The sequence below is a fragment of the Penicillium verhagenii genome (genome assembly GCF_028828195.1).
Source record: "Penicillium verhagenii strain IBT 33310 chromosome Unknown utg000010l_segment0_segment0, whole genome shotgun sequence".
In the NCBI taxonomy this organism is placed as follows: Eukaryota; Fungi; Ascomycota; class Eurotiomycetes; order Eurotiales; family Aspergillaceae; genus Penicillium; species Penicillium verhagenii.
In genome coordinates this window covers 879,925-901,637 of record NW_026643174.1, presented here as the reverse complement: position 1 = coordinate 901,637, position 21,713 = coordinate 879,925, and the positions used below count along the sequence as shown (strand labels likewise).

At 46.8% G+C, this 21,713-nt stretch overlaps 9 protein-coding genes across 9 annotated transcripts; 6 read left to right on the top strand and 3 right to left on the bottom strand.

Annotated features, from left to right (window-relative positions):
• Positions 1-1,123: 1,123 nt before the first annotated feature.
• Positions 1,124-2,346, top strand: N7466_010209 (Monooxygenase FAD-binding; the record flags this gene model as incomplete). The annotated part of the gene is made up of 2 exons (XM_057169598.1): positions 1,124-1,524; positions 1,584-2,346. The coding sequence occupies 2 exons, from the start codon at positions 1,124-1,126 to the stop codon at positions 2,344-2,346; spliced, it is 1,164 nt and encodes a 387-aa protein (XP_057016989.1).
• A 633-nt stretch (positions 2,347-2,979) lies between these two features.
• On the bottom strand, positions 2,980-6,924 carry N7466_010208 (serine/threonine-protein kinase; the record flags this gene model as incomplete). The annotated part of the gene is made up of 5 exons (XM_057169597.1): positions 2,980-3,212; positions 3,262-3,576; positions 3,628-5,489; positions 5,545-6,273; positions 6,332-6,924. The coding sequence occupies 5 exons, from the start codon at positions 6,922-6,924 to the stop codon at positions 2,980-2,982; spliced, it is 3,732 nt and encodes a 1,243-aa protein (XP_057016988.1).
• A 2,152-nt stretch (positions 6,925-9,076) lies between these two features.
• On the top strand, positions 9,077-9,828 carry N7466_010207 (nuclear transport factor 2 family protein; the record flags this gene model as incomplete). Its single annotated transcript, XM_057169596.1, has 2 exons — positions 9,077-9,156; positions 9,435-9,828. 2 exons carry the CDS (start codon positions 9,077-9,079, stop codon positions 9,826-9,828), a joined length of 474 nt encoding a protein of 157 aa, XP_057016987.1.
• Positions 9,829-11,231: 1,403 nt separating this feature from the next.
• On the top strand, positions 11,232-11,966 carry N7466_010206 (Fig1 domain-containing protein; the record flags this gene model as incomplete). Its single annotated transcript, XM_057169595.1, has 1 exon — positions 11,232-11,966. One exon carries the CDS (start codon positions 11,232-11,234, stop codon positions 11,964-11,966), a length of 735 nt encoding a protein of 244 aa, XP_057016986.1.
• Positions 11,967-12,307: 341 nt separating this feature from the next.
• On the bottom strand, positions 12,308-12,635 carry N7466_010205 (uncharacterized protein; the record flags this gene model as incomplete). Its single annotated transcript, XM_057169594.1, has 2 exons — positions 12,308-12,505; positions 12,540-12,635. 2 exons carry the CDS (start codon positions 12,633-12,635, stop codon positions 12,308-12,310), a joined length of 294 nt encoding a protein of 97 aa, XP_057016985.1.
• Positions 12,636-13,552: 917 nt separating this feature from the next.
• Positions 13,553-14,866, top strand: N7466_010204 (Mg2+ transporter protein CorA-like/Zinc transport protein ZntB; the record flags this gene model as incomplete). The annotated part of the gene is made up of 1 exon (XM_057169593.1): positions 13,553-14,866. One exon carries the CDS (start codon positions 13,553-13,555, stop codon positions 14,864-14,866), a length of 1,314 nt encoding a protein of 437 aa, XP_057016984.1.
• Positions 14,867-14,966: 100 nt separating this feature from the next.
• On the top strand, positions 14,967-16,598 carry N7466_010203 (uncharacterized protein; the record flags this gene model as incomplete). Its single annotated transcript, XM_057169592.1, has 1 exon — positions 14,967-16,598. The coding sequence occupies one exon, from the start codon at positions 14,967-14,969 to the stop codon at positions 16,596-16,598; it is 1,632 nt and encodes a 543-aa protein (XP_057016983.1).
• Positions 16,599-18,054: 1,456 nt separating this feature from the next.
• N7466_010202 (fungal specific transcription factor domain-containing protein) lies at positions 18,055-19,933 on the top strand (the record flags this gene model as incomplete). Its single annotated transcript, XM_057169591.1, has 4 exons — positions 18,055-18,657; positions 18,713-18,986; positions 19,037-19,396; positions 19,500-19,933. The coding sequence occupies 4 exons, from the start codon at positions 18,055-18,057 to the stop codon at positions 19,931-19,933; spliced, it is 1,671 nt and encodes a 556-aa protein (XP_057016982.1).
• Positions 19,934-20,245: 312 nt separating this feature from the next.
• Positions 20,246-20,710, bottom strand: N7466_010201 (uncharacterized protein; the record flags this gene model as incomplete). Its single annotated transcript, XM_057169590.1, has 1 exon — positions 20,246-20,710. One exon carries the CDS (start codon positions 20,708-20,710, stop codon positions 20,246-20,248), a length of 465 nt encoding a protein of 154 aa, XP_057016981.1.
• Positions 20,711-21,713: the final 1,003 nt, after the last annotated feature.

The window sequence follows — 21,713 nt, the reverse complement described above, 5'->3', positions numbered from 1 at the left end:
TATCGTTCTCTTCTCCTGAGTGCTAGCTCCTTCCGTTATTCTTTATTCAATCTGGCCTCACTTGACTCTCTTCCGGCTGTTTCTTTCTAATTAAATTTAACTCAATATTCAATAAACAGAGGGGAGTCAAGTGAGGCCAGAATGAGTTTCTAGAATGGTTCTATTGGAGTACACAGTAGTAGACACCCATCGACTTCCTAATCTGGAGTTGGATAAGATTTAGTATTCAATCCTTGGAATATAACACGGAAGTAACGTAGTGCAGGTTCCAGAAATGTCTCTTGGTGGGTATCCAAGTTTCAAAAACAGTGGGTGACTTCAGTTCAGTTTGCACGAGAGTCACGACTCACTCGACGAGAGCTCTTTAATTACGCGACCAGTAGCTACTACGCAATCAACTACACGATTCCCTACGTCACTCACTACACGACCTCCTACGTGACGATAAACTTGGGTATGTAATTACTAACACCAGTCTTGATCAATTAGATAGCCCAGTGGTACAATATCATATTCACTTATAATTGGTTCCATTGATTGGCACAGGTATTGTCTCCGTGAACCTACTATGTACTAGTATACACTGTAAATTTTTAGCGTGTAGTAAGATTGTTATTCAATCAAATAAGAACAAGTGGTAGCTTTAAAGTAGTGGGTCTTGCGCATTTTAAGCCTCAAAGATATTACCTCAGCTGTGGTGGCCGATAAAGGCCACGATACAACCTAATTTGAACTTTCCGACCGGCAGATAGTAAATTACGCGTAATTCCAAATTCATATTTGTTTGTTTCATATAATCTCAAACTTCTAAATCTGCTCAGATTACCCCGCGCTCGCTTAATCCAACTTTGTATTCTGATTTATATAGTTAAAAGTATGTTTCAAGCAGGCCGTATATTGGAATTGTATTGTACGCTGTATTGTACGCGGGATTATACGCTAGATTGTACGCTAGAATGTACGCTAACCAGTACTGGCAGAAAGATTTATTACATGAAATACCATTTCCCCTGCCATTTCCTCCCGACTCCCGAGTCTCGCCATTGACCGCGTTAGCGACAAACAAGAGATCAGCATATACTATTACCGCAGCCCAGGCAAGCCATTCGCCACCACCGGCACAATGCCACATAAAAGCCCAGAGAACCCGGGAAACGTGGCTCAGGAGAAGTTCTGGAAGCGGGCGCTGTGGGGACTTCCGCTATTCGGCTTGATGTGCGCCGGAGCCGGTACAGTCGGGGCGACGATGCTCCATATCAGGCCGCACATGGAAGCGCTACTCGAGCACGGCGTTTGGACGGCCAGTTCAGGGGAAACTTTCAATGTCCACGAGCCAATTTACAATGGCCGGTTTCTGGATGAGATATTTCGACCTGTCATATTGTGCTTCATGCCGTCGATTACTGGGGCACATGCGCAATCATGGACGCAGATGTTCAGCTTTATTCCGGAGTTCGGCGCTGTGTATGCGATCTGGTTATTGGAGGGGTATCGCAAAGATCATTCCTGGCGTGGATTATTGTTGTAAGTCAGATGAGGATGGTTCAACTATGCTTCTCGGAACAAAAACTAACACATCAAAGCCCCATCATCATTGGCCAAGCAGCCCAACTACTTTCCGTTGCTGTGTTCGGCCCGCTCTACTACTTACTCCAGTACATTTTCAACCCACTGCACAAAACAGTACAAAGCAATAACCGCGAGATAAAGCCAACGTCAACATACACTCTCCTCGCAGCCCTAGCAGCAGCACACTACATCCCCTCCTACGCCAGCTTCCTAGCCCCAGACCTCAAAGACAGGCAACTGTGGAACGCAGCATGGCAAATCTTCCCTCTAACAGTCCCCCTCCTCCAACTCCCACTATCACTCTTCTTCCAAACCACGCTCCCTACCAACCCAAACCCAAACCAAGATCCAGCCGTAGGCTCCATCACGTCACGCACACAAGACAAACAAAATAGTCTAGCCGCAGTGCGCGTCGTGTATAGCTCGCTAGCCCTGATCTCAGCAGTCGGATTTGTGTACGCACGCACCACTGTGCCAGCGGAGTCCTCGATGCTGGAGATTTTCTGGCCGGGGCTGGATGGGTATGTCTTGTCGGGTGATGTGTCGTTTGAGGAGGGACTCGCGCGGTTCCTGCAGTATGACCAGATCAGTTCAATGGCGGCGGGATTCGTGTGGCTTTGGTTGCGGATGCGGGAGTTGAAGATGTTTGGAGCTGGAGTCTCTTGGTTCAGAGCTGTTGTGGGGTTGGTGGGTGTTACGTGGGTGTTTGGGCCTGGGACGGCATTTGTGCTTGGGTGGGGGTGGAAGGAGGAGGTACTTCACAAGCTGGGAAGTTGAGTTGGTCTTGTTGATAGAATGGATCTGTACAAGCATCGACTTGATCAAGTCATAGAAGAAAACAAATAAAATTTAATTTGAAGCATCAACAGAAACTAAACAATTCGAGTGATTTGCAGAACTAGCTACATGTACTCTGTTATTTCAACGCCTTTCGCCAGATCCAATCGTAAGCATGACAAGACCACACTGAAAGCTTATGTTTAACAAACACGCGGTGATTATTTATTACACTTCGATTAGATTCCATTCCGAAAGAGAAGGCCGTTGCAGGAGAAAGACACAGACACAGACATAAATGAATAAAAAAAAATAATAAAATAATAAAATGCAAAATAACGTAGAATATGGCATGGATAAGGGGGTTAGACATCGAACAAAATCACAGTCCAGTGATATTTGTATGAGAGAATGGGATAAAAAGAATGAATGAGTCGACTGAAAGCGGCAGTGCTCGGTAAGAGGGCGGGGAGAAATTGTCAGATGAAGGGGGTGGTTGTATGGATGGGATAAGACGAAATGAGATGCAGTGGTTGCTTTTACAGGCTGAAACGCATGAATGCGGAATAAACGAAGGACTAAGGTCAGGTGAATAGGGTTAAATAAGAAAGCTTAGGATGAGTGTGGAGGAGATTAGGAGCCGGGGATTGTGTCGAGTACGCGGGCCATCTTCTTTGCTCGTGCGTTATCTTCGACAATGAGACCACGAGACTTCATGATCTGCTGAACAGTGTCAACCACCTTATTGAATGAGGAGGCTGCACCACGTTCTTGTTTGAACTTGACCAAACTCAAGTTGGCTTTTCGGCCATGCTCCAGGACGGTGTAGAATTCAGCAGTGAATTCAACCTCACGTAGTCGGAGAACTAAACCAAATTAGCATCAAGTCACAGAAACAGAACAGTAGAAACTCACAGTTGACCTCCCCAACACGGCCGTGAACAATACTGTTGACTTTGTCCATGCGGACGTCCTCCATTCCATAATCTTCCCAATCGCGAAGGAGATGATGAACGACCTTACAACCCTTCGCCTTGCTGGTATTCAAGGCAAGAACGCGAGTTGCAGGTTTGATTTGGAAGACACGAGCAAACCAGTTGTGATTTGCAATTGATCGGCGTTTATTCTGGAATGGGTTCTGTGGGTCATCGGCTTCAAAGGAACTGTCCGTATCGGGGTAGCCCTTGCATAGTAATTCTGAGTGGCGGGGATCCTTGGGTTGGAGATTGTCTTTGAGTTTTCTTAGTGGAAGCTCTATACAGCTGAGGCGATTGAACATACCAATCCCTGACTGCGGGTTTTTGTTTGATTTCTTCGTCACGAGCTTCTTCAAAGCACCTCCAAATCGCTCCATCGAGGTTTTCCGGGTAGGAATCCGATCTCCCTCCAGGCGGGTAGGAGAGGCAGGAGATTGTAGCTCTTGTGGGGGGTTGACAATGACTGTCCCATTACTCGGGATAATGGAAGGGGTGTCTTTGCGTGGAAGTGTAGGCAATGAGTCTGAGTTTTGCGAACGGGTCCTGAACCAAGACCACTTCTTGTTTTCTGTACCTTTGTCTTCTTTTGTGGGGGATCCGGGAACTTCGCTTATGGGGTCCAGACCACCAGGGTGGCGGCTCTGTCGAGAGTCGGCTGAGAAAGCGCGAGGTTTATTCACAGAATGAGGATTAGAGTCAGCCACCTGATGCTTCTTGCGGATGGTTAACGGTTTTACCTCCTCCATGGAGCGGAGGGAGCTATGGGGAACCATTCGGATGGTTGCCTTTCCATCACTGCTACGACCAGTGTGACGCAGCTTAGGCTTCCGCTTGGGGCTAACTTCCTCAGGGGTACCACGAACAGGACTTGCGAATTCTTCGTGGATTGCTGGCAAGGAAGTATCACGAGTAGCTGGAGTCGGCACAAGGAATGGATCGACGAATTGTGGCTCGTTTTCACCCAGTCCTTGGAGACATTTTCTCGATTGATCTTCTTCAATCAAACGATCTAGATGACCAATGACCCCAGACAAGTACCCTGGAATATTATCGGTGCGACCAAGGCTATGCTCGATAAGCTTTTGACGAGTCTCAGTTAACTCCTGGATACTGTACGATCGGCTGGACTCCCTAGGCGGGTGAAGACTGGTCCTGGTCGGGGGCTTCGCAGGCATCTCAACTCGCTCCGGGCTCGCAATAGAGACTGGCGTCGTGGGGGTCTCGTATCCCATCTCAGTGCCTGTACTAGCAGTACGAATAGTTGTCACGGAGCTACCATTGAATGCCTCTTCACAAATTTGACTCAATTCGTGCGAAACCTTGCGGGCGTCCTCTTTCCAAACAAAGTCTGGTTGGCGGAATCGCTTGTTTTGGTCGACGCTCTTGACCTTGTGTCCACCTCGAACAACTGTGGGCTGGGCTGGAAGAGGGGGACTGCTTGGCATATCGGGAACTGACAATCCGGTGGCAATCATCTGCAAGCTAGCAGCACTAGGAGACCGTTTCAACTCACCCTGCTGGTGCAGGGCAGTCTTCCTGCGCTTGGGCTTAGTTGATCCATGCGAACGATTGCGAGCATGGCGGAAGGAAACATTTCGGTGATAACTTGTTGAATGGGTTGATAGCCCGGGAACTCGAGAACTAGAGTGGGGCATCTTCGTGGAATGCAAAGACTTCATCGAGTTAGGCTTGTGCTTTCTCTTTTGTAGGACAGTGAATGGTGAGTCTGTGACATCCTCATCATCCGCAGGCTCTTCCTCTTCCATAATAGAAGGCGTAGGCTTTCCGGCGGGGGACACTTCGCCACGCTCGGGAATCTCTGGCACTGCATGGTGAACTGTGATTTGTGCAAACTTGGCCTCAGCAGCAGTGCCCCGCGTTTTGGGCGACCTGAAGGGGTCGTAGCTTTTCACACTCGCAGGAGACATTGGTTCCTGGCTAGTATGACCGATTCGGCGGTGTAAATTCTTCACGACTGAAACGTGCGATCGTCGTGTAGAATTGGTTCCTCCAGTTTCGCTGCGTCCCCTTTGCGATCTTTCAACATATTTTGAAATGTGATGATAGTCACTCGCAGAGTACTCGAGTGGCTGGCCTTGGTAGTTCTCCAGTTGCTCATCACGAAATTTGACAAGTGAGTTGTAGAACATTCTCTCGTGTGTGGGCCTTTTTATCTTGTTAGTATACCATCTCAGTCAAGGTAATTCTTCAAAGTACTTACTCAAGCGACATGACTCTCATTATCAAGCCCTCTGGCTTCACATCGTGCCACAAAGTCTGCAGATTTCGAAGAATATCCATGTCAATGTCGTGGCGGCTAGACACTGGATCACCACAGTCCTTGATGGACAGAGGTGGAGGAGGTCCGATATAATAGTCCGCCATTGCGTTGTGCAACTTTTCATACTTTGTCAAAAGGGGATGGGCCCAAATCTCCGGCATGGTAATACGGTCTTCCGGTCGCTTTTGCAGAATCCGTGTAATAAGGTTGGCTGCCTCGTCACTCAGCTCGGGAGGGATCATGTAGTCACCCTTCTTCACCAAGCGCAGTGTATTGGGCAAGTCACCGCCATCAAAAGGCAGGTATCCCGTCAAAAGAGCATACAAGATAATTCCACAGCTCCACATATCGGCTCGATCACCTCGATACTTCCGACCGTAAATGATTTCGGGAGCCGCATAGTGGGGACTTCCACAGGAAGTATTGAGCCAATGCCCTGCAGGTTGGAGCGCAGCCATACCAAAGTCTGCGAGCTTGACATTGTGATTTCCATCGAGTAAAATATTCTCAGGCTTCAAATCGCGGTGGCAAATGTTGAATCTATGACAATATCCCAAGCCTGCGATAATCTGACGGAATAATCTAACAGCTTCTTCTTCAGGCAGGGGTCCGTTCTGAGAGACATAATCGAACAGCTCTCCTCCTTCCACGTACTCGAGAACAAGATACCTATAGATCGTTAGGACTTCAATGCAAGGCACGCACTCCGCTTTCATATTTGACTCACAACTCTCCACGGTTTTCCCAAACGTCATACAAGCTGATAACGTTGGAGTGTTCGATCAACTTCATAATCACAACCTCACGCTCGATTCCACAGGGCATCTGTCGGGCACCCGAATGGCCTGTAAAGTTGCTGGAGTTTCGATCCATCGCAGCAATGCTCTCGCTCTGTACCATAGCGGCAGACTTCTTCGACACAATCTTGATAGCCGCAGTCTGTCCAGTGACAGCATGCTTTGCCAGTCGCACTCGACCTGTCGCACCTTTACCCAAGGTCCTGCCCAACTGCCATGGACCAACATGTGTCTTTCTTTTTCCTTTGCCGGACAAAATTGACGCCGCCGAGACCACTGAGTTGCGAGCTGACTCTGTTTGCCAATCATTGGCCACGGATAGGCGCTGATTCTCTTTGTCGCGAGGGGTTGGGCTCATGATCACCGACATTCGGTCTGGGGTCTTGAGCTCGTGAAATTCCTCCACTTTGACGCGCGGTGTTTCCACTTTTGGTGACCTGCTGTGGTTGATTCTGCTCGAGGCATCCGTAAAGGGCTGACGCCTCCGAAGAGGGTCATCCAAATCCAACATTACTTGATCCATGTTTGTAACCTTGGTAGATCTGTATCGACAACTGTGGGAAAGATGTTTGTTCTGAAATGTTTTCGTGGGTTAGTTGGAACTGGAATCCAAGCTACCCGTCAGTAGTGAATCCGTTGATGCGTGTATTGAATCGGCTTACATTTGGTCGGTGTGGAAAAAAGAAAACACAAAAAAGACGGTCCTCGACACTCACGGTGAGTGTTTTTTTGGAAAGAAAATATGATTAAGGATCGGCTAGAGCAGTCTCAGGAGATTAAAGAGTGACAAGTGGTTGATTAACGCAACATGACGGGTCCAAGATGCAAAACGAGAGACGTTGCGGGAGCTGTAAACCCGAATCAACAATGGCGTTGGACACAAGGAACAAGAGGTTGTCACAAAATGGTGGCTCCGGGGGACAAGATCAAAAGAAAGATGGGTGGGAAAGAAAGGTAGTGTGGCATGCCTCAGCACCACTGTTGTGGAATGAATGCAGAAATCAGATTCCACCTCATCATCGCTCCTCTGGAATGCACCTTCTACTATAGCGTATTTTCCACCTTCCAGTTCAACTAGCCCTATACCTTTGTAATTGTTTTCTAGCATCCACTAGAAGTTTCTCTATCTTCGACTATTCTTAATTCATTCTCCAAGTGGCTTTATCTCACTCTTTTTTTTTTTTTTTTTTCACTATAGACTACAAGTTGTTCCCATTCTTTCCCGCAATGACGTTTTGTTTACTACACCGTTGACGCTAACACCTGTGAGACACTTGCAACTAAACCTTCCGGCTGATCGTCTAGCTATGGGGAAATTAAAACCCCAATTAGAAAGAAGCGTCTCTGTAGCAAGCTAAAATCCAATAATTGGAGCAAAAAAAAGGGAAAGTGGTAAGCATTCCATCGGCGGGTAACTGCAGGGAGAGGGCAATGTTTGTACACGCTTATCGTTTATCGTGGCCCGTGGACAGGGGGTTCAATCCACATTTCACCCTCGACATTCCACGCCCTGGAGTCCTTCACAAATCTAATTCGCAATGGAGATTGCCGTGGTTCAATCCTGTTTTTTTCTATTCAAAATCAATTTGGGCTGGCTTCGTGGACAGCTTGGAAGCGGTACCGTGCACACTATACTTAATTACTTATACAGTGATGCCCAGCTCCGGGATCTCCGCTACCCGAGGACCCCACTATGTACAATTTATACTACTTTTCTATTCCTGTACTACATAGCTTCATTTCTTGATAAGCAGACATGGAAGAAAGTGTCAATTAGTACTGGTATCATATGTCCACGAGTGTATATCCGGCCCAAGTGAGGGATCCATCTACCTAGGTGTTCAATTGTTAGGTAATCTGCACATGTGGGCAGGTGTGAACAGGTTCAATGTTGCGGGAGCGAGCCGATATATATAGTACATATTTCTACCTCCAACCTGTACATACATCTGCATGTGGGAAATATACATACTACATGTACATCAATTTATGCAGAGTATCAATACATATATGTTTCCATACAAACATGTATGTACACCAGTCCAGTCTGGGACAACATTTTGAAGGAGGTTTCTTTGAATCAAGGCTAATATCTACTAGGTATCAATCAATTGATGGGCAGCCCAGATCAAGTTATGTATGTAAACTTGCATGTCCATTAGTACCAGGTAAACCAAACCTTGCACAGAAGCGCTTGAGTCTGCGGATGTTTTTTTTTTTTTTACTTGAGAACGCTTGAGCTACACATGTGCACCAGTTGACCTGCCTACCTATCCGATCCTGCTACGGAGAGTCCCGGGGCCTAAGTTGGGGGCCAAATACACAAGTTGGTTATTCAGATGTTCAATGTTGCAGAATCGAGCTTAGAAACACGCTAATCCATTTACTCTCAAACGATAATTGGCTGGAACATCTTTAAACTCCACAAAATCGCCATGCACATTTCAAACCCCGGTTCCAAACCCCGTACAACTAGTAGTATGTAACAGTCGTCGTAATTGAACTACCTATGTACTCGGTGATTGATTTGCCATTCAAAATTCTGTCCCAAATAAACCTTCAAATCGCTGTTCTGGCAATATAAAAACTAGTCGCGATAATTTCTCCGGTCGCTCAAACTCAACTTCCTGTTCTATTCCACTCACATCCATCTACTTGGTTTTGAATCTATAGTCATGGCGGACATCAAACCCCCCTTCACAGAGCAGACCGCACGCAAGAAAGTCAAGGCAGCCCAGAATATGTGGAACACCCAGTAAGTTCAGACGATCTCTTCACCCTGGTCCCTGAATCAACCACATGGTCGAAGAAAGGGCGCTAAATATCCCTATCCCTTGCATTCCTCCCACCGCAATGTTTGTCCGTGCGAGAAACCCTGCGCACACGCGGGCATGCCCTTTCCGGTCTGTCCGGTCTATACACTTTCCAATATTTCCCCCCCCTTTTTCCATTTCGTTCCCGTTGTGAAGCCTCAGTGTTTTGTTTGCCGCAGTGCACAGTTACCCGTAAATGACGTAGTTGACCATGCGACAGGGACCCCGCGCGCGTTGCCCAGGCCTACACCTCGGATTGTATCTGGCGGAACCGAACATCCTTTTTCTCGGGCACCGAAAAGATTGTTGAATTCTTGACTGCAAAATGGAAACGGGAGAGCAGTTATCGGCTGCGTAAAGAGCTCTTCTCTTTTAGTGAGGATCGGATCGCTGTCCAGTTTTGGTATGAATATCAGGACATGAGTGATGGCATGCGCTGGAAGAGGTGTTATGGGTTGGAGGATTGGACTTTTGATTGGGAGACTGGCAAGATGCGTAAGCGCATGATGAGTGGGAACGACCTGGTTCTTGGCCCGGATGGTAATGGCGAAGGACGGTGGTTTGTGGAGGGGGTTGATGTGGACCAAGTTGCGATTAGCGAACAGCATTGGTAAAAGATGTCGGGGTTTGACAACATTCGAAAATCAGTACATTTTTGAATTGCTCAAGCTTGCTTAGGGAGGTCAGTGAAAAAGCAGGCTGTACCTAAATTGATTAGTCGACTTTTCAAGAAGGATCAATTCAAGTATTCCACATGTGCAAGGTTCTCGTTCGTGTTCAAAGAAGGTTCTGGACATCAATTGATCGGAATTGGAGCTCATAGATCGATGGATCGTTGATGGATGTACATTGTATATATTCATAGTATAGTACGCACATGCGCATGTACATGTACATCCCGTCTCAGCCTTTCATGGAACAAGATGTCTACTCAAGTGCTAAAAACTCTCCAGGATGCACTGGAACAACAACCTTGGAATAAAATTTGCATATTTATTGAGCACCAGTCTTTATTCTTAACTTCATAACATGGAACCTGCTACTAAGGTACCTAATAGATGCCTTTGAGATGGATATCCAGCTTGTGGTTCAAGGTTCTTAGACGCACCCATACTTTGACCATGGGCAAGATTACGCCCAATACCAACTGTTTCAAAATCTACCCGCGTGGGTTGATTTGAATGAATACAAAATTTTCAAAGTATCTCGTATTCTGTCAATTCAAGATGAAATGTCATCGAGTCGGCTCCAATTTCCACTTTTCTTGATAACCTCGTATCTGGGCCGAGGTGTGGATATTACGGAAAAGTGGGTTGTTTTGGTCGGACGGGCCACGGCCCGCATACTAGCGTGAAAGTGGCAGGCTTACAGTCACTTGATCACGTTAAAACGACGGCCAAGATATGAGTGCACACGCACCGTAAGCTGCAGATGGCGGATAGGCAGCTAAGCCTAGATTCACCTAGCGCTACGAGGCTGCCAAAAAAAAAACAAGCCGAGAGAATCTGTCAGACATTTCGTGACAGCTGCAGGGCATTTCCTACGCTTGCGAGCCTCTGGGTGAGGTTATAGGACCCTGAACTAACGTCTCATCAAGTGAAAATTGCAGTGATTACAATTCCCCTTACTAGTACTCTGTTTCACCCGTCGCACCATGGGGTCCTTTCAGGTGTTTTGTGGTAGGTTGGCCTCTGTACTAGTATTATCCTGATCTGAAAGATCAATATGTGCTGACGCGACACAATATCCAAATGCGAATAGGCCGATCCCTTCCATTCCTCGGCTATCACCATATTCTTATGTTGATTTCCATGGGAGCTATAACTTTAATATGTAAGAGAGATCGAAAGGTTTGGGTTCATTATGATTCTCGCGTACACTTGACTCACGCGTACCCCTTGCAGCAATTCTACTGGCGGGCTGCACAAGCTCGGATAGCCTCAGTAATGTCTATTTACTATCACTGCGATATACCAACAGCTCTGAGTTGACAATAAATGCTGCGCAAGTGAGCACGATGATTCAGTCGGCCGTTCATAATATCTCGGAGTCGGGTTCGACCCAGAGCTCGACACTTGAGGTGCGTGCGGGGTATATGGGGCTCTGCATGTCGCAAAGTGACGAGGGGCGCGTGTGCTCCAGCAGTGCCAAGACATTGGCGAATATCCTCAAAACCGAGAGGACAACAAGTGTCATTGGGAATGTTACGACGGAATTCACACCGGATCCGCTCAATTTAATCTTAATGGCCGAGGAGTTCAGAACCAAGATCGTCTTTGATGGCCTACTGTCAGTTTCACCGGCTCATTCATTCGTTTTGCGTTTACCTGAAGTTCCGCTAGATAATGTTGATCAGCTGCTGACAATTTTATCCAGTTACGTATCTGTTATTCTTACTTTTGTCTGCTTTCTGCTATTGGCAACATTTCCCGGGTGGCATACAGAAACAAACGACACTGGGTCAGATATAGAAGTTAAGCCGTTTCCTTCACGACCGGTCTCACAAGCGGCTTTGGGATTAATCAGTATTTCTTTCGGGTTTGCTTTTATTTCGGTGCTGTGGCAGCACATTAACAGCAGCTCGACAGCATCGATGGTAGAGACACTCACTTATGGTACCGTTTCGGGGCATATTGGGACAGCAGCGATGGTGCTGGGGTGGCTTGCGGTGGTTCTCATTGGATTTGTTAGCCTGGGGCTGCTCATTATGATCCTGAGTATCTCTCTGCTTGACAGACTGAGTGAAGAGTGACAATGATGAGGCAAAGCGCGTTTTGATCGTAAAATTCAAATTTACGTCGATGGTGCAATAAACTCTCCTCATACAAAAAGAATGTGCCTCGCTCTGCGGGGATGTAAAGGGTGAAGCGGAGCTGTGGCTCGGGGTTGATGATGGACTTCCTGGCCAAAAAAGAAAACTTAGAGCCACGTTGTGTGAGATGGTATCCATCGAAGATTTGGAGAATCTTGTTGCCAAGCACCTGTTCATCCGGGGTTTCGAAGCAAGTCAACAGAAAGTGAGGTTGCTTTTGAGGTACTGCTGCATCCTCTGTGGGGATGGAGCACAGGTACGGGCCCCCGACACGGAGATATTCAGTATGAATCCGTGTTGACGATTTCCACATTGACTGCCATCAGGCCTTGCTCGTCCAGGAATCTCATTATCTCATCCTTTGCAGGGCCGAAACGGAGTGGAAGATTATCGTAAGTGAACCCGCCTTCATCATCACTGCTGCCAAAGGACCGACGCTTCCGTCCATCAGCTCCAAGTTTCCCATCCCCGTGGTTAGACTGTATGCTTCCGCAGGGATTCGCTATCAGGTACACCTCCAATCATTTGGGTGATGAGAGGTGATGCATAGGATGATTCGTGGTCTGAGCCGCGCGAAGTAGATCGTACTAGTGAGGCTACTGTAGCCATGTTAAGGAACGGAGTTAGGTGTGGAATTGGAATCGATGATGGTTGAGAGAAACCTTTTACAATCATTACCGACCACCATGCATTGGAATTCTTCAGAAAGACAAAAAAGGGGGTTAATCTAAACACATATCATCCTCATGCTAACACATGTCATATAATACTAGTCAGCCCATACTTCTCAAGTCCACAAGTCTAATATCAAGTCTAATATCAAGTCTAATACCAAGTCCACGATCAAGTCTATTATCAAGTCCGTTATCAAGAGATAAACAGCATTTTCTTCCACCTTATGCTCAATTTTCACCGCGCTATTCGCCGATTCAATGGCTGTTGGAAATTGCTGGAGACACTTGGTTTGGGGATAAATCCGACGAGTCCAGAGGGTCGTTCATGTCAGGCTAGATCCTAGGTTGCAGAGACTGCCACTAGTTTTTATGCCCTTTTTTTTCTAAATGGAATAAGTATATCGTATATTTTTTTTTCTCCGACAACTTCCTAACAAACGAAGTTATGTGACAATTTTAAAGCATTTTATTGATTTTGTGTAAAATGGGGCCGCGTTACGGGTTTTGCGGAGCCTTTGTCTGGGGGCCTTAGGTACTAGTAGATCATAGGCAGCGCGCGCCAAATTCCTTGCAACTCAAAACGATCGAAAACGTTACCGTAATAAAAACGAATTTCACGCTCAAAAAGTGATCGTTACAGCGTTACAAAATTTGTAGTATGTTTAACACCTCCATATGCGATGTGGGCGGGGAATCTCACTTTGTACGTGGTCAGCCCTAGTCCAACTTAGGCAATGATATTGTGCACGGTCCAGTTCAGCTCTGATCGCTGGGGTCCTGGGGCTCATTTCCTCAATTATTTTTGTCCGGAGCCAGAATATGGATGTCTTATAAACAAACAATTTGGTGCAGATGGCCGAAGACCGGAATTCTGACCGGGTCCGAGAATGGTTGAATCAACCAGACGATCCGGAGCCACCTATCGAGCAACCCCACGAGACTCACATATACGAGCCGCCCGATGGGGACTTTGATGACTTAAACATCGTCGAGGAGCGGCAGGAAAACGATTCTTTACCAGCGCAGCCAGTATACACAGAGGAAAGCATCGCGTCAGAAGGGCAAACAAGCTCGGCCAATAGTAACCAGCACGATGCTTCAAATACACAAGACGAGGCCCCCGAAGCCTTGATAATCTTCTCTGACTCCCGCTCTGCATCTATATCTGATCACAATACTCAGCAGTCGCGCTACACTAACGATGCTGGAGATGATTCGGTATCGCGATCTTTGCGCAATGAGGATTTGGGGCTACAGCCAGAGAGTCCTCATTCCGAGGACTCAAGATCTGAATTACAGGCATCGCCATCACCACCGCCACCATCATTGCCCTCACCATCAACATCGCCGTCGCCGTCGCCGTCGCGATCACCATCCCCAGCTGCAGTGTCCGAACCTTCAGAACAAATACATGGAATACCTCCTCCCCCTCCTATAGAAGGGTTTCCTCCTCCTCGTCCTCCTCCGATGACACAATTTATGATGTTACCAAAAACCAAAAAGAAAGGATCAGGTCGACTTACATATGAAAAGATTATTGACAATGCCGCAAACGTGCTGGACCATCTCAAAGACGGAAGTGTCCGTCGCTACTCCAGACACAACAAGACCTCCATCACATTTTACGACTACTCTGAAGGTGTAATGTCTACGCCAAGAAGAATTGTCACAGATAATGATATCTCGATTCTGGGTCACGCGAATGCAAATATTACTCGGCGTCTCATTCTTGTAGAAGATCTATCAAAGCCGACTATCGATGGTCTGGGTATCACCTTCAGTATTAACCCAGAGTTTTTCGAAGAACATTTGTTGAACTCCAATTATGCTGGGGCAAGATACCACGAGCCACCGGCTCGAACATGGAAGACAGCAACATTTCATAAATCCCATATTTCCTTCCAGTGGATCCGACCTGTTTATCGACAGCCCACGTATTTTTCGCACCGGGACTTGAGCGATCTTCTGGAAGAATCGACCGAACACTTTACTAGTCATGGTAATGTCAAAACCACAGTGACTACAAACATATTTCGATTGGAGTGGAATTTGTGGACGGATCCGACAAAATCGGTGAGGATGGAGAGAGAATGTGGATTGGAGGAGAGGATATCGATCTGGAAGGGCCAGCTCCGAGGCCGAGGCACTGAGATTGGTAATACATAAGATCATCCTAAGACATTCACCAAGTATTGACTTATTGCTAGTTATTGTGCTTCTTGATCCGCTACCTGAGATACGGGAGCACCACCAATTTTGGGGACCGATGAAATTTCATGACGATGCAAGTCAATCGGAAGATATCATGTCTCGGCAGTCTGTGCCGGAGAGTGATTTGATGGAAGAAGGACTCGGTGGACTATTCGAGGCTGTGCCACGGCGTGTCCGCGATGGCCGGTCATTTTCCAGGATCTGGGCCGACATGGTCAGGAGAGGAAGATTCAGAAAGCCCGTCGAAAGCGTCGAAACCAGTGTGCTGTCAGATGAATCTGAGGAGGATGAGGTTCCGGGAAAGGTTATTGTCAAGCAGATGGCACCTCGCCAGGCTTTGGCTGTTGATCTGAACCAAATATTTCGCTCAACTGGCCCTGCAGTAGAGTTTGGTACCAGACTGAGCGAGACCAAGTCTACTAAAGCTGTTATTCGCGAGGTACTTGACATGGAGCAAAAGCCAGTCGGTATTCTTGGGCCTTTGCTTGAGATTATTCGGCGGGATACGTTAACTCTCCTTCAGCATTTGCGACGAGTTCTCGACGAGGTGGAAGTTGACATTTTAGATGACACAAAGATGGAAGACCGGTTGGGTCTTTGGCGTCAGATTATCAACCGTGCTCAAAGAGAACTTCCCGAGCTCAAGGCCTCTTTGGGTCCGCTATATGAATTCATGGTCGAGGTTGATCCACCGACCACCTCACCGGGGCGATTAGCCGAGCTAGGCACTAGCACTCGGAAATACCAGCTTCTACCGAATGATATTGATCAGATGATTGAGCGACTGAAAGCCACATCTGCTTCACTAACATCAAATATGGGTCTGCTGGAGAGTCGCCGATCGATCGATGAGGCCCATGCGGTGACGAGACTCACCGAGCTTGCATTTATCTTCATCCCTCTATCATTCTCCACGTCCGTTTTCGGCATGCAGATTGAACCTTTCACCAACCCCGTCCCCATCTGGAATTTCTTCGTCGTAGCCATCTCCGTGACTGCATTTTCCTATTTGATGAGAATGACCATGCGAAGCCAGTGGGTCTCTCGTCTCAAGACCGTAGTCAAATACGATGTTCGAAAATATGCAGAAAAGCACGGTCAGCCTGTGCAATCTCGATCCCTACCCATGTTCCTTATCTTTCAGTGGTTCGCAAACCTGCTTGGTTCAAGTGTCATCACCGGGGTGAAATGGACGCTCTCGCAATGCGTTTGGCTAGGACAGAAATTATGGCTTTTGTTCGGCTTTGCCGTCCAATTCGTTCTAGTGATCGGTGTTGTCTCAGGAATACCGATTGCGGTGGTTTGTTCACGGGACCTGGAAGCTGGCATCAAGCTCCCTGTCAGCCTTGCGATGGTTGTGCTTGCATTTTTCTTCGCGGGTGTTCCCTTTTGGCTAAAGTCTGACTCTGAATTTCGCGATGCTTTGCCGACCTTATTTTTGGAGGGTATTTCGAATATACCTGGGTGGGTTTTCTCGATACTCATGGTACTCGTTGGGATAACGATCCTTGTCGGGGTTCCTTTGATTCTTATTTGGACGCGCTCCCTTGATGTTGGTATCAAGGGCGGGCTAACCGCAGGAATTTTGATTATGGTGATCCTTACGCTGGGAGCATTTGGGGTTTCGATGATCGGAGGGACCCGAAACAGCCGGACACGAATACCTGCAGTAAGCCGTCGATATTAGTCTTATAGTCCTACCTTTTTTGGTGGCGCTTTCTATAACATTCTGTGGGAATCAAGATTTGCGCATGTATTGAATAGCTGCCTAAGGCACAATGTAAGGCAGCACAGGAGATTGCAGCTATTCCCGATCGGGTATAGTGGATCTGGCCTCGAATACATAAATAACGAAACGACTTTGGACACCAGCAATGATTTCAGTATAAATTTAGCATTGAGATAGTGGGGCAATAACTTCGGGGTGGCTCTACTAGATACGAACAGTCAATTGTGCCCTTGACATCCTGCGATACTGATATCTGAACTGGTGGGGTATCGGATGCGGGCCCGACGGTGATAAAACCACATCGATATAGACCGGCAGGCTTCCCGGTGGTCAATTTTAAGGGTTTCCAACGCATAGAGGAACGTGCACAAGATCTACATCCGGGGTAGATCAATATGACACATAGATAAGTCAGTTATTCCCACTCGCCTGGCAATGAATCATGAAACAAAGGCCTGTACAAGATAAGAGGAAGTATCTCAGAATACGACAATGTTCAGCGCCATTACCAAGTAGCGTATCTTAAAACTCCTGGACAAATTTATTTGGATCCAGAACATTTTCCTTTGATCTGCAGAATAACCATAGAGCACATGACTTCATTTCTTGCAAGTTCGTGAGGCGAGAATGACAATCTTCCTTATCGGCAAAGTATATGAAGCGATTGGTGGCCGCGTTATCTTACCGAATAAAGATGGACACGCATAAGCTCCACCTCAGAATCCCCCGCATTCTCAGTGCTATTGATATTTCGCCCTAAATCCGATAAACGGCACTACATCCGGCCATCGTAATCAAAAAATCTCATGGCAGGAAACACAGCACGAGTTACAAAAAGATCATTGAATGCGTATGAATCAACCTCTGACGTCTACGGGCTGAGCTTCTTGAACCCCGACTAACTCGACCCAGGTGCACCCGATGCCGCAGGCAAAAGATTAAATGTTCGGGGTCGCAGCCGTGCGATGGTTGCAACAAGCGCAAGCTCACGTGTATTTTTGATGATCGGGATCAGAAGATCCTTGTCACCAGAGGGTACGAATCCGAAATCCCTCTACAAATCGCCACCCAGTCTCTAATCTATCAGTAGTTATCTCGATGAGCTAGAGCACAAGATTGCCAGGTTACAACAGCATGGCAATGCCGAATCTATCCATCTAAGTCCGGAATACTGTGAAGAGGGGTCATCGGGTTGGTTTCTTTGTTCCTTCTCACAAGTCACAAGTCAAGAGCACCTACTAAATTCTTTCAGTCCCGAGGGATCAAAATGATGGGCCGGAAATTGCTAGATCTTCACCAGCTGAGAAGGAGGATGCTCAATCTAATCACGAAACTGAGCAGGAGCTCGAAGATCCAGCATCTGGTCTGACAAATCCGCTGTCAACAGGGCCTCCGGCTTTCATGTCCGCTGAGAATGGGCGAACTTGTATGTCAAGACACGCCTTCCTGGGAAATTCCCTCATCTAATGCGCTTGCAGTTTACCTAGGAACATCTTCCAATTGGTCATTTACGCGCCGGGTACTGAGTCTAACACACGAGTTCATATACCAAGAGTCCCTTCCAACGGGAGCTTTGGCATTCGATGGTGCAACTTATGACCTGGGCTGGGATGGAATACGAACACCCCAGAAGCCTGATCTTCCCACCGTCCCAACCTTTGACCATGCGATGTATCTCATCAATACCGTGAAGTTCCGCTGTGGACAATTATATCACCTTTTCGATGAAGGGGAATTTATGAGCGGGCTTCACGACTTCTACTCGCGGTCCAAGCCAAATGGAACAGCCGGTTTATGGTATATCCATTTTCTTCTGATGCTCGCATTCGGGAAGGGGTTTGTTCAGCACAAGTTACAAGGCAATAAACCCCCGGGTGCCGAATTTTTCGTCAAGGCTTTGCAATTATTACCTGACATCAGTGTGCTGCACCAAGAACCCATCGAATCGACGGAGATATTGTGCTGCATCGCGCTTTACTTGCAAGCTCTCGATTGCCGCTCATCTGCTCACAATTATGTACGTGAATCATGGATTTCTTGATACTATTCTTCCGTCTGACAAACTTATTCAGATCGGCTCAGCCATGCGAATGGCCATGGCAGAGGGGATGCACACTCAAATGCCAGTGGAGTATCTGGGAGAGCATTTGGTCCAACGTTGTCGCAAGATCTGGTGGACTGTATACATCTTGGATCGCGAAATGACCTCGCTGATGGGTCTTCCTCAATCCCTCAGTGATGACCACATCAACACTCTGCTTCCCTCATTCCCGGGATCTCTACAGCGGACAGCTGGCGTTAACATGCACATCAAGCTCTCACGCATCATTGCGGAGATAAGCAGCGGTTAGTACTGAAGTTCCAGTGGATCCAATGTTTTCTAATCTCGTTGATAGCTGTTTATGCCATCGATGGTCGCCTCAATCGAAACTTTTTACTTCGCACAAAATCCGCTCTGGCGAGTATCGCTCGGCTTGCAGACGAGCTTCGTGAGGCCTTCCCTCTGCACCTAGACCGCGCAACAAGTGGAGTCTCCAGAACATCAGCCTATCTTCACCTCTTGTATCATCAATGTATTGTTCTCGCCACCAGACCATTGCTCTTTTGCTTTCTGAAAATTCGTTTTGAATCTGCCGAGCATTGCTTGGAAGCTTTGAACACGTCTCGAAATGTCCGCAACTTGATCCAGATGTGTCTTGACTCTTCCCAGCAAATGATCAACATCCTTCACAGTCTTCAATCCGAAGATCTCCTTGGTAAGACATGCTCTGCCACCTGACTCCGATCTAAGATCTTTACTAATAAGCGCAGAAACATTCCTACCGTTCGATCTCGAGTCTGTCTTTGTCTCAACGGTAGTCCTTCTTATGGCTCCAGCGATCGACGCCAGATGGTCCTATCCAGCATGGCTAGAAAAGGCCTACCTTATATTCGAAGACATAATCGAAAATGGCAACCTAATTGCCAAATTCAGGCGATCAGAACTCCAGCTCCTTGACGAACTACTGAGCTGCTTTCCTCACGACAACTCGCGATGTTTATCGGCCCCTGTTTCATTTCCAACCAATATTCTCAATAATCCCAACAATAGTATTCAGCTCGCGAGTTCATTCCCGCCTTCAGCGCAAGCCCTGGGTCATGATTTGTTATCCGATCCTATGGCAGCGAATGATGACGAATATAACTTGACTAGTGGGCTGACTGCAGCGCAGATCATGGCTGTTGCGGATTCTATTGAGAGTATTGATACGGAGTGGATGTCTAATGCTATGATCGAGCATAGCATTTGGTGATGTGCCATGAATTGCTGTCATGAATCTTTATACGTAGCGAAGTGCATTTTTTATGTTGGTTAGTCCTTTTTTGTATGGAAATTACGATTACTCGAGCATTGTTTCAGGTAGCGATGGTGAATTCATTCAAATGTATCAGTCTATGGATCTTCAGCCCTTCTTTTGACTTTTAAACAATTCTCGCCCGACACATTGGTGGAATGTTGCGCATTCTTGAATCTTGCACATGTGGTGATTTTGTGATGTGGAGCTAATCGGTATGGCAGTTGACAGCCCCTTTCCCTAATTGAAATACCCCTTTGCATCTGCGATTTAGCCATCTTCTGTGCTGGATAGCTTCATTACCTCCAACGCATGGTTGGCAAACATATTGAAATGGTCATTGGTGGCCCAGCTGGTCAGACCTTTGATGCCTTCCGTGCCAGCTTGTGCTGTCAGCCAGTCAAGCAGGTTTAATGCGACCACCTCGTTGTGCTGTTTGATTTCGTTCAACAACCGCAGAATACTCATCAAAGGGGTCATCCAAGGGGAAGATCGGATGTTGTAGTCAAGGACTAGGGCGTTAAACTCATCCTTGTACGCTTTCACCCACTCAGTGGCCGTGTCATAGCCAAGCGCAGACATCTCAAAATATTGCTCAACGCGTAAAGATTCTGCGTTGACCCCCTCGCGTTGGAAAACATCTTTAGCCTTATTTAAAAATGTGTCTGCGAACGAGATATCTTCATCTCCTGATTTAATTTCTTCGACCATCTCGTTTTTCATGTTGTCCTGCATCCATACATAGGGAGACCTGCTTGGACACCTTTGTCCAGTTTTCGAAGGTTTTGTCAGTGTTCTTTGGTGTTGGTAAATCGCTGACAAGGCCATCGAGGCAGAATCTTTTCAATTTTTTGTGGGTCCATCCAGATGTCTGAGCCAGGCGTGAAAGTTCTCTCGATCCTTGAGGATATTTGGCGTTGTCTCTGTAAATAGTAGTCCTAAAGTCAAAACAGGGGGCAGGTTGTCGCCAGTGCTTGGTCCAGTCTGGGAAACACGTAGTGTTTACAATCAACGATATCTTGGCAGCCACTTGCTGCTTTCATCATGAAGGTAACCAGTGTTTCTTGATGTATCGATGTCGTTGGTGTGGGGTTGCTCAGCAAAATGAGGGATGATTCTTTCGAAAGGTAATATATATATGAACAGGTCTACTGTGGAAGGACGGCAAGCGCAACATTGAATGCTGTGTATTGAATGCTGCAAGGAGTAAAGAAGAAGAGAAAGAAGAAGAACTTTCTAGAGTGAGATAGAGTGAGAGAACACAGGTCGCATGGCCAATAAAAGGATTTGGGCTTTTTTGAGGAGAGTGTGAATGGTTTTTAGTTTTCTGATGACTCAAGGTAATCAACGCATGATGTTCAAAGGGCTCATACAAGATGGATTTATTCAAAGAATACAGGTGTGTATTCATGTCGAGCAGCAAGATGGCCTAGAGTCGATTAAATAAAGCAGAAACTGACCAAGTCAAACAAGCAGCAACATTCATGCAGAGCCTTGATGCAGCGAACTGATAAAAATCATTCGATTATTTTTATTCATTTTATTTATACGGCAATTTAAAAGAATACCATATATCAACCCACTCCAATATTTTCAGATTATCACCTAGTATCTTATAAGACCAAAAGCTAGAAACTGCTTCTTTGTACCTCAAGTATATTCCTACATTATTTCCGCATATCCAGGCCTTATTACAGGCACAGTAAGCCCCTTCACACAAGAAGGGCACATTCCTGCC